Genomic DNA, 14,119 nt, shown 5'->3' on the forward strand with positions numbered 1-14,119 from the left:
ACAAAATTCTTTCCTGTGCCTCTAAGTTGAGACATATTTCTGACTTTCTCCTGAAACAGATCCCAGGATCAGGTCTTTGATCCATTTAGAGTTGCAGGGAAAGAGGATGTAGTTTCATTCTTCATGCAGCTATCCAGCCTTGTGGTGGGGCACTTTTTTTTTTTTTTTGACAGTTCTGACCTCTACAGATATGGGACTCCCATGCGATCATGTCTATCACTCATCCAGTCCCAGCACCTTCTCTGACCCGTTTGCTGTGTTGTGTGACACTATCCAGGGCAAGGCATAAATAAATATCTACTTATCACAGATAGGGAACAGACAACAGACCAAAATAACAACATAACCCAAATACAATTTGGTGAACCAAGATGTTTATTGGCATTATTTATAGGAAGATGGGTGAGGGATTACTTATAGCAACACAGATGTCTCAAAGGCAGCTGTGTCACTGAAAGCCCACCAGCATGGGCAACAACTTAGAAAAAGCTGAAACCTTGGAGTGCTCTACATGACTTGCAGGTCAGAAAGTTTGTTCTCAGAAGGCATTAATATTAACATATGCCAGGAAGGAAGAGGTCTTGTGCTTCTGCTAAGCTTAAGGGACTTTTTGAGACTTCTGAATTGTTTGGTTTTTGAGTTTTAATGTGCTTCTTTTTAGTTCTTCTTGAGTTTCCTCTAGGATGCCATGTTTTAACTCAAGGAAATTACTAACTCATTCTTTGGGAAGTTATTGCTTTGGAAATGCAGAGCTCAGACACAGGCCCTTGGGAAGCTATTGGGAAGCTATTGCTTTGGAAATGCAGAGCTCAGACACAGGCCCTTGAGCATGCTCCAGAAGAGTACAGTCACTAAGCACCTTATCTTAATATGTTGACTATGGGTCGAATAAAAGAACTTCTGAAACAAAGTAGTATGTTTCTGCAAAATAGTGGTGATCACAAACACTACAGACATCTCTATCTTGCAAGCTTACACTAAGTAAAAAATAAACATAGCACAGACATATTTAATATTGATTTTTCAAATTTTATTATGTACAAATAAGAATAACAAACTTTAAATAAAATACTTAGTTCTAAGGCAGCAGAATCTTAACAGTCTGTAAATACTTTAGCTAAGCACAGTCAAAACTACACAAAGTACCTTCTAAAGAAAACTGATGGGTGGGATATTTCAATTTGTGTTTTCAAGTATGAAGAATTAAATATTTGCTCTTTTACTTTCTCATGAAAAATAATTTATTCTCAGGAACAGTATAGAATTGCTGAGTAGTGCACTTAATGAAACACGGCTGAATTACAGTTTACTGTAATAACCCATTTAAGAAGCCTGTGCACCTCAGCCATGACTCAGAATAGTTATGTAAGTTCAAGGCTTTATGATGAAAAGTAACATAGTTCTTAACCTCCAATAAAAGGAACTTTGAAATAAACTTTCCAAGTCTTTCATTCAGAAATGTTTCTTAAATATCAAATTTCTCTTCACAGACACTATGTCCATTTTCTTCATAGTCTTCTCTTGTAACCACCATATCTTCAAAGTCATCGTTTTCAGATATCAATTTCCCACCTTCCCAGGAGTAAGTGATAGGGCTGAAACAGAGACAACACAAATGAACCCAGCACCAAGTGACTATAGAGCAAATGCCACTCATGAACTAAACAGCTGGACGCCTTCTTCAACCTAATGGAATCTCATTTATGGTGTAGAGATAAGCTCTTCCTCACCAGTACAAACAGTGGGTGGTTCTTCCCTGTGTGCCCTATGGATGACCCCCTCTTCTTTTAGTGAAAACCCCAGAACATACTCAGAAGCTGTAGATGAGTAAAGGGGGAAATGTTCCAACTCTGGCCCTAAACCCAGTGAAGAAGTATTAACCTAGTGCTTCTCACAGAAGCCACAGACCAGCTGCCTAAGTCCCTAATGGGACGGAAATGGGAGGGTCTAAGTTACCCTGCATCTACGCTGTAAACCTTGCAGCTGTCTCAGGGCATCTTCAGTCTGTCCTGTGGCTGCTATAGAACACTGCTGATAGTCCCACAGAGGTCAGACAGTAGGTAAAACCCACGAGTGAGCCGTGAAGCATGCAGGTTGGCTCTGCTGACCACAGCCGAGCCAGCTTTGTGCTGACTCAGCGCTACCACATCCCCAGCTGAGCAGACCAATGGAGACAACTGTTCTCACACACTGCATCTGCAACCTTTATCAACAGGCTGACTTATATCTTTATATTTGTACCTCTATGGGTTTTTTTTGGGGGGGGGTGGAGGAGAAATGCCCATTATGATTCCTGGAATTAAAGAACAATAGCTAATTTGTCAGTCCCTCGGCCTTGGGCATGTATCTGCAAGATAAAAAATGTCAGGAAGTATATGAGCATTACTGCTGACAAAAATGATTCCAGCATTTAACAATTCCTTATTCCTTTGAAAGGTTTCAGTAAGGATTTAATTTAAAGATTAGTTTAAACAATTTTAAGGTCTACTAGCTTTAAATGGCAGTTTTATAGGTGGTTCACATCTGTGACCCCAGCACTTGGGAGCATGCGCACAATGAACGCCAGTTGGGGTCTGTTGTAACTACACAACAAGCAATGCTGAAGCTCAAAAAAATAAAAAAAATAAAAAAAAGAAAACTAAAAGATGATTTAGATAAGGGCCTGGTTTACTGACTTTGAAAAATACTTCAGTGTGAATTTAAATTTAATTAGACTAGGATCTCATTTGTAACTCTGCCACTGACACTAGACAATCTTAAGGTTAAGAACTCCCATCTGGCCATGGTGTGGTGGCTAAGCCTTTAGTCTTAGCACTCAGAAGGCAGAGGCAGAGCGATCTCTATGCATTTGAGGCTACTGTGGTCTACATAGTCTCAGACCAGCCAGTGAGACTATCTCCAACAAACGACAAAGGGAACTCCTGTTTTGGAGAGGTGAGGTAGTTGGCTTACAGGGTAACTTCTTGCTGCCTAAGCCTGACTGACAACATGAGTTTAACCACTGGGACCCAGGTAAAGGTGTAGGGAAACCAACTCCATAGAGTTGTCCCGTGACCTCCACATGCATGCCTGGAGTATGTGCACATCCCCAACCCTGCACATCATGTACATATAATGACAATAAGATGAAAGCCCTTTGACGCAGGTGATGTAATGGGGCTTTCCTCTGGTCACTGCTATGAACTCAGCATGAGTCAGGGGCTCACAAGGCCTTCTCTCTCCAATGTCCAATGCAAACTTGGAGTAGGATGCTATTTAAGTCCACTCCCACAGCTCTGAAGATCTGCCTTAACTTTTACAGCTTAAGTTGCAACGATACTCTCAAGGGGACCTATCGAGGTGGCACGTCTAAGACAAGTCAAGAAACAGTCTGGCTTCCTTGCCTATAACCAGCCTCGGCAGGAGGACTGAGACACACACGGAAAGAGCTCCTGTTACCGAGCTCTGTCATGTGTCAATGTAACGTGTGCTCGGCATGGTCCGTGCCACCTCTTCTACCTCACTCAAGAATTAAGATTTCATTTTTGAAAGAAAGAGAACAAGGATCCCGCTGGGGAATAAATCTACCAGCTTTAAAGTCATACCTTCCACAAGCCCCCTCCCTGCAAGCTGCCCTTGGCTTCCCTATAAATCAATACTTACTTCTCAGGCAACACGACAGAAACATCGTAGTCTGTTGGCGTCAAACACCGAACTTCTGAGTAAACCCGCTCTCTGAATCCAGGGAAAAGGGAATTTCCTCCCGTCAAAACAATGTTCTTAAAAAAATGTGGCTGCATTTCTTTAAAAGAAAAAAAGAAAGGAGAAAAAAGAAGTAAAAGAGTGTCAGAAAATCTCCTAATGTGGGCAATTAAGTCAGGGTGTGGCTGGGAGGCCACACAACCTGGGGGTCCACTGGTTAAGATTTTACATTTTTTTCTTGTGTTCACTATTAAGATTCTGTTGTGGCTGGTTAAGACAAGGCCTCACAAGATAGGACAGGATGGCCTCAAACTGTAATCCTCCTGCCTCATTCCCTAGAGTACCAGGACTTATAGACCTGCCCCACCACAGGAGGCTACATTTTAAAATTTACCACCAGGCGGGAGTTTACACGGGGGGAGACACTAAGACAGTGGTGAACCTCACAGGTCTTTAAAACAAAACACTAAGGTGGGAGAACTGCTGACTACCAATCATATTTGCACGGAAGCCACAGATAAGCAACTTTCTGCATCAGACACTGAGTCATACTTATCATTCTTCTTTCCTAAAATGAAGGGAGTCTTTACCACAGACGAGATTATAAACTTCTGTAACAGAAAGGCCTTCCTCTGTATTTTTAATTTGATAGCCCAAATTTCTATGTTCTTGCACTAACACAGATCTCTCTACTGCACAGTACATACCTTTGATGGGGAACACACTCACACTCTATCTAGCCCTCAGACGAAGAGGCCAGATGTGAACAAACACTAACGGCACGTGATGGCAAACGCCAGCATCATAAGGTGCACCTAGAGCACAACTGGGAAACCCGAGAAGATGTAATGGGCGCTGGCCACCCACACCTACTGCTTCTACTCATCAGGATAAAGCTGCCCATGTTAGCCCCGTGTTCGTATTGTACTCTATGACTGCAACTACATAGACACTGTGAGTCGGGAAAACAGCCGTGCGAGGGATAGCATGACCTTCCTTCCCTTTGTAATTACTGAGAGGAAAGTACACCGTGTGCACTAGACTTCTTCTGGTGCCATGACTGCTCCTGATAGAGAAGGAAGAAAGGACTGGGGAGATGACTCTGTGGCTAAAACAGTTTAGTACTCTTCCAAAAATCCCGAGTTCTATTCCCACGTCCAGCAGTTTGAAACTGCCCATAGCCTCTGCTCCAGGGCATCTTCAGGCTTCTGAGGACACCTGCATGCATGTGGCACACATAACCTCAAGACAGACAGACAGACAGGCAGACAGACACACACACACACAAACACTATATACACACATATATAAACAAATGCACCTTTAGTAGGAAGGCAGCATATTAAGCTATTCTAAAACTCGGGGTTGGGGATTTGGCTCAGTGGTAGAGTGCTTGCCTAGCGAGCACAAGGCCCTGGGTTCGGTCCCCAGCTCCGAAAAAAAGAAAAGAAAAGAAAACAAAACAAAACAAAACAAAACTCAAGGACACTTAAACATAAGAAAAATCCAGATGCCACCACGAAACACTATACTCCAGTCATCTTCATTTTATTTTATTATTACTGTGCGTATGCCTACTCTCTCTCTCTCTCTCTCTCTCTCTCTCTCTCTCTCACACACACACACACACACACACACACACACACACACACACACGATAGGAGAGGGACATTCTTGCCACAGACCAAGTGTAGAGGTCAGAGGACATTCTGTGACATTGGTTTTCTCCTTCCCCTTTATGTAAGTTCTGGGAAATTACCTCATGCTGTCAGATTCATACACAAAGGCCTGGGCCATCTTCCTGTTTATCTTATTAAAAGTTACCCAGATGTACACCTTGGAGGCAGAGGTAGACCTGTGGATTAGAAGCTACCCTGTTCTATAGAGTCAGGACAGCCAGTGCTACACAGAAAAAGAGAAACCAGTCTTGAAAAACCAAAAAAAGAATGAAAAATCGAAAAAAAAAAAAAAAGTAATCCTGTCATTCTAAATAATGAATAAACCAGTCTTATGAACTACTGAAAAAGCAGCCCACTAAAACCTCCCAATTTCAATTCTATTTAAGTTTAGGTTAGAGCTTTCCGTCAAGCCTTCTAGCACACACCTATAATTCTAACATTCAGGAGCCTGAACAGGAAGATCCTGAGTTTTAGACCAGGCTGAGCTACATAGCAAGACTGTGCCTCAAAAAATAAATAAATAAATACTTTTCTAAAATGAACAGAGCAACTTAAGGAAAGATATATTCATGCTTAAATAGACCATAATGACTTTTTAAAAAATACAATTTATGATCCAGAACAAATCAACTAAGACTTATTTAAATGCATTATATGATCTGGAAATTTCTGCCAATAATACAGATGTTATCTTTTAAAATTACTTAAGAAACAATACTGTGATTATGGTTTTTCAGTACCATTTCTCTCTCACATTTTACTCTAACCATTAGCGTACCTTCGGGTAGGTTTTGGATTGAATAGACAATAGCTTCTGGAATCCCCATCTCCTGAATGCCAATGTCGGAGGGGTTGAAGAGTATCTCTGGAACAGCAAATCTCTCGTTGGCAAGGCGAAGAATCTGCTCCCCAGATTTATACTTTCCACTCAGCACCATCTCCTCTCTGGGCTTAAAGCAAAGCGAGAAAAAGAGTTTGAGCTACAGTACCTTGCTCATAGGACAGATAATAATTAGAAACCTAATACTTGTCGAGTAACCATGTTCTTATAGAAGTCTTACGATTCTCAAAAGTTAGAAAAGAGGTTTCTCTTCTGTTGCCATAGTACACAAATAAAAACTAGCTTGAGGTAGAGGCCGGAGCATCTCTGTGAATTCGAGGCCAGCCTGGGCTACATAATAGGTTCCAGGACAGGTGTGGGGTAGGTGGGAGAGCTGTGTTCCTCTGTCAATCCCACCCTGCAGATAATCTTCCAGCTGTACTCTGTGCGTCTTTAAAGGAAAGGAGGACACAGAAGAGGGAATGTCGCAGCTGCCCTGTCACTGCAGTGACTCCATTGCTAAGCAAAGATGATGCAGCGACAGCATCTGCTCTCCTGAGTTCCTGTCCCGACCCAGGTTGTTCCTCTCCTTCAGAGGTGGACACGTGACACGGCCACACTTGCACATGTGGCTGTCACTCCAGTCGATGGTCCTACACCCACGTGTACGTGGGCAGCACTAAGTAGGCTCGGTTGAAGAATACAGCACACTTTGTTAGGAAGGAGACTGGTGGTAAGGATACGGAGGAAGACGAGAGAAAGGAAAGAGGGTCTGAAAAGGCATTAAATGCAGGAATGAAATTCTCAGACAATAAAAATCCATTTCCAAACAATTAGGCAAAGACATGCTTTACATTGCTGAAACGGTCCCTTTAGTGCCAACTTTTACTGGGTCTATACAGCAAACACGAACTTTACATAATCGGGTCCACTCTCGTCTTTAGGTTCTGCTAACCTTCCCAGTCAGTGAGCTGTGAACCTGAAGGAGCTAGAAAGAGTCTCTCCTTCTTAAGATCCACAGCATTAAACGATGCTCCTGTTCAGTCTAACGGTCACCATTTCCTGTAGAATCAGCTATGGTCATGTCATTCAGCTGATAGATGCAGTTCTCCACCACAACATACTCAGAATATGTGAAGAATGTATGTATTACTAATGAGTAATGTATGTGAGTATACACATGTATGTGCAAGTACACACATATATGTATATGTTGTTTCCTTAATATACATGGAGTCCTCCCCAACCTACAGTGTTTATCACATAGGCACTGCCTAGTACACCACACGGTTCCCTGTATATGGTAGGTGTTCAATGCACTCCTGGGCAGTGGCATGCGAAATAACAGTGCCATTAACTGCATCAGACATTTTATGTATTCCACAAGTCTCACTTAACACCAGGACAGGCGCATTGCCTTTCACTCATGGTATAATTAGGCTCAGGACGGTCACACGCAGGACAGTCACACGGCTCCCTCAAGTGCCCGGAACTATCCTTTACATACAGTCTGGATACAATGATTTGGCTTGCTATTACCTGGGAACACTCGGCTCATAGCATACATGTTAAAGAAAACAAAGAAGCTATAAATATGTCACATCTAACCCAATTAAATAATTTTTGTAGTAAGAAAAATAGTATATTACTCTCCAAAGAAGAATATCACTGTGTTAGGCAGAATGGAAGAGAGCCTATAAATTTACTAATAGCTTACAACTGACATTATGCCTATGTGTAGTTAAAGTTTCATTGCTGTGAAGGCACCCCATGACCACGGCGACTGCTATAAAGAACACTTAATTGGGGCTGGCTTACAGATTCAGAGGTTCAGTCCGTTCATTATGGCAGGAAGCATGGCAGCATGCAGGCAGACATGGTATTGGAGAAGCCAAGACTTCTACATCTTGGTCCAAGGGCCACCAGAAGGGCGCTGTCTTCCACAGGCAGCCAGGAGAAGGGTCTGGATCATACTGGCCAGACTTGAGCATACATATGGGACTCAAAGCACTGTCCCCCAGTGACACACTTCCTCTAGCATGACTTCTAACGGTGCCACTTCCCAGGGCCAAGCGCATACAAACTACCGCAGCCTGGTATGCTATACACCTGCAATCCCAACATATGGGAGGTGAAGCAGGAGAACTGTGCAAGTTTGAGGCTAGCCTAGGCTATAGGAGGAGACCCTGTTCTAAGAAAAAGAAAATGCGTGCGCGCATACACACACACACACACACACACACACACACTTCAGTTTGCAGGATAATTCATTTTTTCAGTACTAGAAAGCTAGCTGAGCCAATACTGACTGAAGGACATTAAAGGTTTATAGCTGTTTTAAAGCCCTGATTCACAGATGATGATTAGGTTGACTGACCAAATAATCTAACCGGGAAAAGAGCCAGTACTCAGTGTCCTTGCTGAATGTCAGCACGAATGCCATTAGTCACTAATATGTAATCGGGAAGTACAAGGAGTTTCTGTTTTCAAGGGTACAATTCCAAAACCTTTCTTTAGACATAGGCAAGTGAAGGGATTTAGAAGGATGTGAGAAGCTGGTCAGTGAAGTCTGTGGTTTACTGAATGGAATGACCCTCATACATTTATTTCCAGTACTATTAAAGAAACTATCAGTTTGTGTTATAATGGTTCTGCAGACAGTGGTAGTCATTAAAGATAAAGAAATATTCTCAATTCAGGTCTGACAATTTATACCTTAGCAGGCATCCTCTTTTTGGAAAGACGTAAATTAGAATTTCTGTTTTTTGTCCAATGATTCTATAGATCTTACATCTCTATTTGTTGTTATTGTTCTTTTTATCAGCAGGGAGAAATCAAAGCTTCATATTTCCCAAGCATTCCTGACTAATGTATCCCAGTTCAAATCAACAATATCCTATGTGGTGGTTTAAATAGGATGGGCCCACAGGCTCACAGACTGAATGCTTTGTCACCAAGGAGAGGCACTACTGGGAGGTGTGGCCTTATCGGAGGAAGTCTGTCACTAGGGGTGGACTTTGGGGTCTCAGATGCTCAAGCCAGGCCCAGTCTCTCTCTCTCTCGGGTGTAGAACTCTCAGCTCCTTCTCCAGCACCATGTCTGCTGTGTGCCACCATGCTTCCTGACAGGAAAAGAATGTAAGCCAGCCCCAGAGGAAAGTTTCCCTGTAGAAGAGTTGCCATGGTCTCTTCACGGTGATAGAAACCCTAACTAAGACACAAAGTATAAAGGCTCACAAACATTTTTCTCCTTCTAAGCAAGAGTGTTTTTCTAATGTCATAAATATGTCTTTGCTTTCCTAACAGGAAACAACAAAATCAAGTATTAAAGAAACTTAAAGAATAAAATATTCTTTTTAAAAAATATACTTATTGCATTAGTTCATTTAGAAAGAGTCCAGTTCAACTAACATTTTTATGTTCTCATTTGAAAAAGTGGACATTACATGAAAGCCATTAACAATTAGTGTGAGGCAGCCAGGAAGCCCGAGTGACTGCAGGCAGTAGATGGGGCCCTGAGGGAATGCTGTGGACAGACACTGCCATGTAAGACCCATGCTGCAACACATGGGGAAGTGGCACAGCCTTCCCCTTAAGGGTCCGGCTTACAATGGCAAAGCCTCCCTCTAATCCAAGTATGAGTGCTGTCTCGTGGTTGGTCAGTGTTTGCAAGAACTAGCAACTGCGGCTTCCTCCACTCAGATGTTTCCAGCCTGCGACAGATCCTCCTACTGAACCTCTGGACCTTCCCCGCTGTGCTGAGGGTCCAGATTGCTTCCTTCCTTGTCGTGCCCACTCAGGTCAAAGCCAAGAAGTCTGTGTGAAGCTAAACAAGTCCAAGCTCTAACTCGACTGTTCACAAGGTCACAGATCAAAGAAAACCTCCTGACAACCTTAATGCCACTTGCTTCTTGTGCAGTGTCTGACCATCTGTCAGTGGTCACCTCCCACGCGCCCCTCCCCCAGCACAGAGAACAAATACTGGTCAGCTGAGAGGACAACCTTACCTATGCTGGCTACTGAGCTGGGCTGATCTGAGAAAACAAGAAGGAATGGACAGAACTTAAAGATCATGTGATAATCTAATGGCATGTCACTTACACAGAAGGAGCAACGTTCTTAAGGAGAAGGATTCATAGTTGGCTGTCCATTATGCAGGAAATAAACTAAGTTCTGGCTTAGGAACTAAAAACTCCTGGAAAGAAGAATGGAAACCACACAGATTTTAATGCCCTTATGACTCCAGTGATCTGCCAGGTTGGGAGAGACTAGAAATCACTGTGACAGATGCAAAACTGACAACTTTACCACTGTGTCATGTTCTCCACTGCATCTCTTATTATCGCTCAATCGTGATTATAATTAGATGTAAAATATGTGGATGGTCAAGTGTGTCTAATGAGACAGCTCTGCAGTCGAAATGTTTGGGACAGTTTTGATCTGTATTTCACCTCTGTACTAGGGAAAAAACAAAAGCTCTCAGGCATGCTAAGTACAAATATTTACATAAAATATAAATACCATTAAACAGCTTGATGTAAATTGACAAATTATCATGTCCTTTAATATTCAATGTGCATCACTCACATAATCTTTGAAACTATATAAAACTAAGCTATTGTTGTTGTATTCAAAATAAAGTAATCTATATACACTGAAAGTATGCATACCTTTCTATAGATTGCTTCTTATTAAACATTACATTTTGGGGTGAAGCCATGCTAATCATGTAGCTCTGTATTGTTTTCATTCATTTATTATATGAATATACTATTAGATATCTTGGCTGTTGCCAATTTCCCACAGTTCTAAATGAATACTATCACGTCTCCTTACATTTCTCTTTCTTCCTCCCTCCCTCCCTCACTCCCTCCCTCCCTCCCTTCCTTCCTTCCTTCCTTCCTTCCTTCCTTCCTTCCTTCCTTCCTTCCTTCCTTTAATATGTGTGAGTACACTGTAGCTGTCTTCAGACACAACAGAAGAGGGCATCAGATCCTATTACAGATGGTTGTGAGCCACCATGTGGTTGCTGGGAATTGAACTCAGGACCTCTGCAAGAGCAGTCAGTGCTCTTAACCGCTGAGCCATCTTTCTAGTCCATCTCCTTACATTTCTGAATAGAAATTTTATATTGTTGTTGGTGGTGGTTTCTCTGGTGTGACTCTGGCTGTCCGGGAACTAACTCTATAGACTAGGCTAGCTCACAAGATCTGCCTGCCCCTCCCTCCCATGCTGGGAATAAAGGTGTGTGTCACCACTGTTGAGCCGAAATTTTTAATTGCCCAAGAGTCTTTATCAAGCCAGTTAACTAGAGGGTCAGATTTCACATTCGCCAACACAGAACTGTCTTTCCCTGAGCTGATCAAAGACAAAGGGACATTATCTTGACAATCAAGACAAACTGCCTCTTAACACTGGGAACATGCAGTGGAGTTTGTCCTTGACAACGGTCTTAGTGAGAAACTTATTCATTAAATTTATCTACTTGTGCCTAAAGAAATGGCTACAAGGAAGGCAGGCACTGTAACACCCTGTCAATCTAGCTAGATGTGAAATGTTTTGCAAATCTGGCTGAGGTTGTCACTTAAGAAGATATTATGAAGGACTTTGTTTTTAAGCACCTTAAAAGGACTGGAGAGAGAGCTTAGCAATTAAGAGCACTGGACCCAGGTTTGATTCCCAGCACTTATACAGTGGCTCACAACTGTCTGTAACTCCAATTCCAGGGAATTAGATACTCTTCCTCTGGCCTTTGTGGGCATTGCACATGCATAATACACAGATATACATGCATGCAAAATACCCAAACATATCAAATAAAAATATAAAACAAAAAAGAAATATAAAAGTTACCTTACAAAAGCCCTTTTTGATTGTACTGAAGTCAGGCAGAACATAGTCAATCATCACTGTATTGTCTTCTCCTTTTAACCTTGGAGACAAAGTAGAGATTTATGAAACTGTAACTGTTAACATCATCTGAACATCCCAACTAACAGATTACTATTATACATACTTGGCAATGTCCATGTCTCTGTAAAAGTCCTGAGACACGTAGCACACGTCTTCTTTCACCTGATTAATCACGTGAGTTTCGTCCATAACGTGGAGCTGCCTAACAGAACAGAAATGTATATGATGTGAGGCTGGCCAGGTGTCTCAGCACATTCTGACACTTGCCTCCAAGCCTCACATGCTGGGCTCAATCCCCAGAGCCTACAAGTTGGAAGGAGAAAATCAAGTTGTCCCACAAGCTGTCCTCTGACCTTCATGGAGGCACACACTTGCACAGATACCAAATACACACACACACACACACACACACACACACACACACACACACACACACACACTTGCACAGATACCAAATTCTCTCTCTCACACACTCTCTCACACACTCACTTGCACAGATACCAAATTCTCCCCCCTCTCTCTCACACACACACACACACCACACACACACATGCAGATACCAAATTCTCCCCCCCCACACACACCACACACACACACACACACACACACACACACACACACACACACTAAATGAAGTTTATAAATGGATAAAATTTGACATGAGCAGCAACTGAACATAACTCTAAAGTATCATTTAAATTATTTTTACTTTATGTATATGTATTTTGCTTGCATACATGTCTGTTCACTTGTGTTCAATCTCCACAGAGACCAGAGAAGGGGGCTGCAACTAAAGTCATGAACAGTTGTTAGCCTGTGTGTAGGTTCTGGGAATCAAACCAGGGTGCGCTGGGAGATCAGCCAGAGCTCTTAACCTCTGAGCCATCTTTCCAGACCCTTTTTTTTTTTTTAAATTTAGGCTACCTCCAACTGGGTGTGAGGGACCCTCATCCTCCCCAGGTTCAAAGCCCAGTATTACCTGTAGGATATGATCTCTTTCAGATGGTTTGTTAAAAGCTTTCCACCCACATTTATCCTAAAAGCAGAGAAATCGACCTTGGTTCAGTTATCACATATTTCCTCCTAAGAGACTGCAAGAAAGTAACATAAAATGATAAAGAAAATAATGATTTGACCAGAGCTCACCGAATGATTGCTTCTTTTTTCTTTTTGCTTCTACAGTAAGGAACGATGTGCGTGAAGGAATAGCCACTGTCGACAATAATGCAGCAGAGCTCAGAAGGGTTATCGCGGAAATACCTGTGGGCACTAAGAGCGCCAGCTGTTTCCAGGACACCGAGGGAAGACAGACAAATCACAACATGCTCACACTTAAAATAACAAGGAAAAGGGGCAAACTAGGCAGACAGAAACAACAACAACAACAACAACAACAACAACAACAACAACAAGAAGCTGCCTTTAAGCTAAGTGGGGTAGTGCACACCTTTGATCCCAGTACTCAAAAGGACAGACAGGTGGATCTCTGTGAGTTCCAGATCAGCAAGGGCTATATAGAGAGACTGTCTCAGAACAAACAAAACGCCCAATGACAAAGCCACACAAACTACAACAAAAAAGCCTTTAATTAAGAAAACATTTTAACTCTAAACTGTATGTATAATCGTCTTCTTTGCAGACCTTATTAACTATGTGTCTGTGCACATGAGTGCAGAGGCCTGCAGAGGCCGGCACTACAGTTACGAGTGGTTGAACATAGGTGCTGGGACGTGAGCTGGGTCTTCTGTAAGAGCAGAAGGTGGTCTAAACCACTGGGCCATTTCTCCAGTCCCTTCAGAACTGGTTTAAGATCTCAATGCTTCAATTTTTAAAAGGCACACTAACTTACATGGTAAGAGAAAGAAAATAATACAATCTTTTTCTTTTGTCACTGCTGGCTTTATTTTGGAAGCAAAGACAGAAGCTAACACTACAGTTTGGATAGACCTGGAACTCATGATTTAGCCTCTTTTTACTGTGTGGCAGGCTATCACCAAGTTGCTTAGATTGGCCTTGAACTCAGTGTG

General features: G+C 42.3%; 1 protein-coding gene across 4 annotated transcripts in view; it reads right to left on the minus strand.

Moving 5' to 3' along the window:
- Positions 1-1,005: 1,005 nt before the first annotated feature.
- The window catches only part of Actr6 (actin related protein 6), a 20,789-nt gene continuing 7,675 nt past the window's right edge, over positions 1,006-14,119 (minus strand). For 3 of the 4 annotated variants that reach the window (XM_006241243.3, XM_039079042.2, XM_039079041.1), the window contains 7 exons: positions 13,239-13,374; positions 13,072-13,128; positions 12,196-12,294; positions 12,033-12,111; positions 6,139-6,310; positions 3,643-3,781; positions 1,009-1,595 (listed from right to left, as the gene is read on the minus strand). In XM_006241243.3, coding sequence (XP_006241305.2) covers positions 1,466-1,595; positions 3,643-3,781; positions 6,139-6,310; positions 12,033-12,111; positions 12,196-12,294; positions 13,072-13,128; positions 13,239-13,374 — 812 coding nt within the window. In that variant the 3' untranslated portion in view covers positions 1,009-1,465. Of the gene's footprint in view, positions 1,596-3,642; positions 3,782-6,138; positions 6,311-12,032; positions 12,112-12,195; positions 12,295-13,071; positions 13,129-13,238; positions 13,375-14,119 lie in introns of all 4 variants that reach the window. The other variant, NM_001108081.1, reaches the window with a different exon arrangement.

This window comes from Rattus norvegicus, chromosome 7 (assembly GCF_036323735.1).
Source record: "Rattus norvegicus strain BN/NHsdMcwi chromosome 7, GRCr8, whole genome shotgun sequence".
Taxonomy (NCBI): domain Eukaryota; kingdom Metazoa; phylum Chordata; class Mammalia; order Rodentia; family Muridae; genus Rattus; species Rattus norvegicus.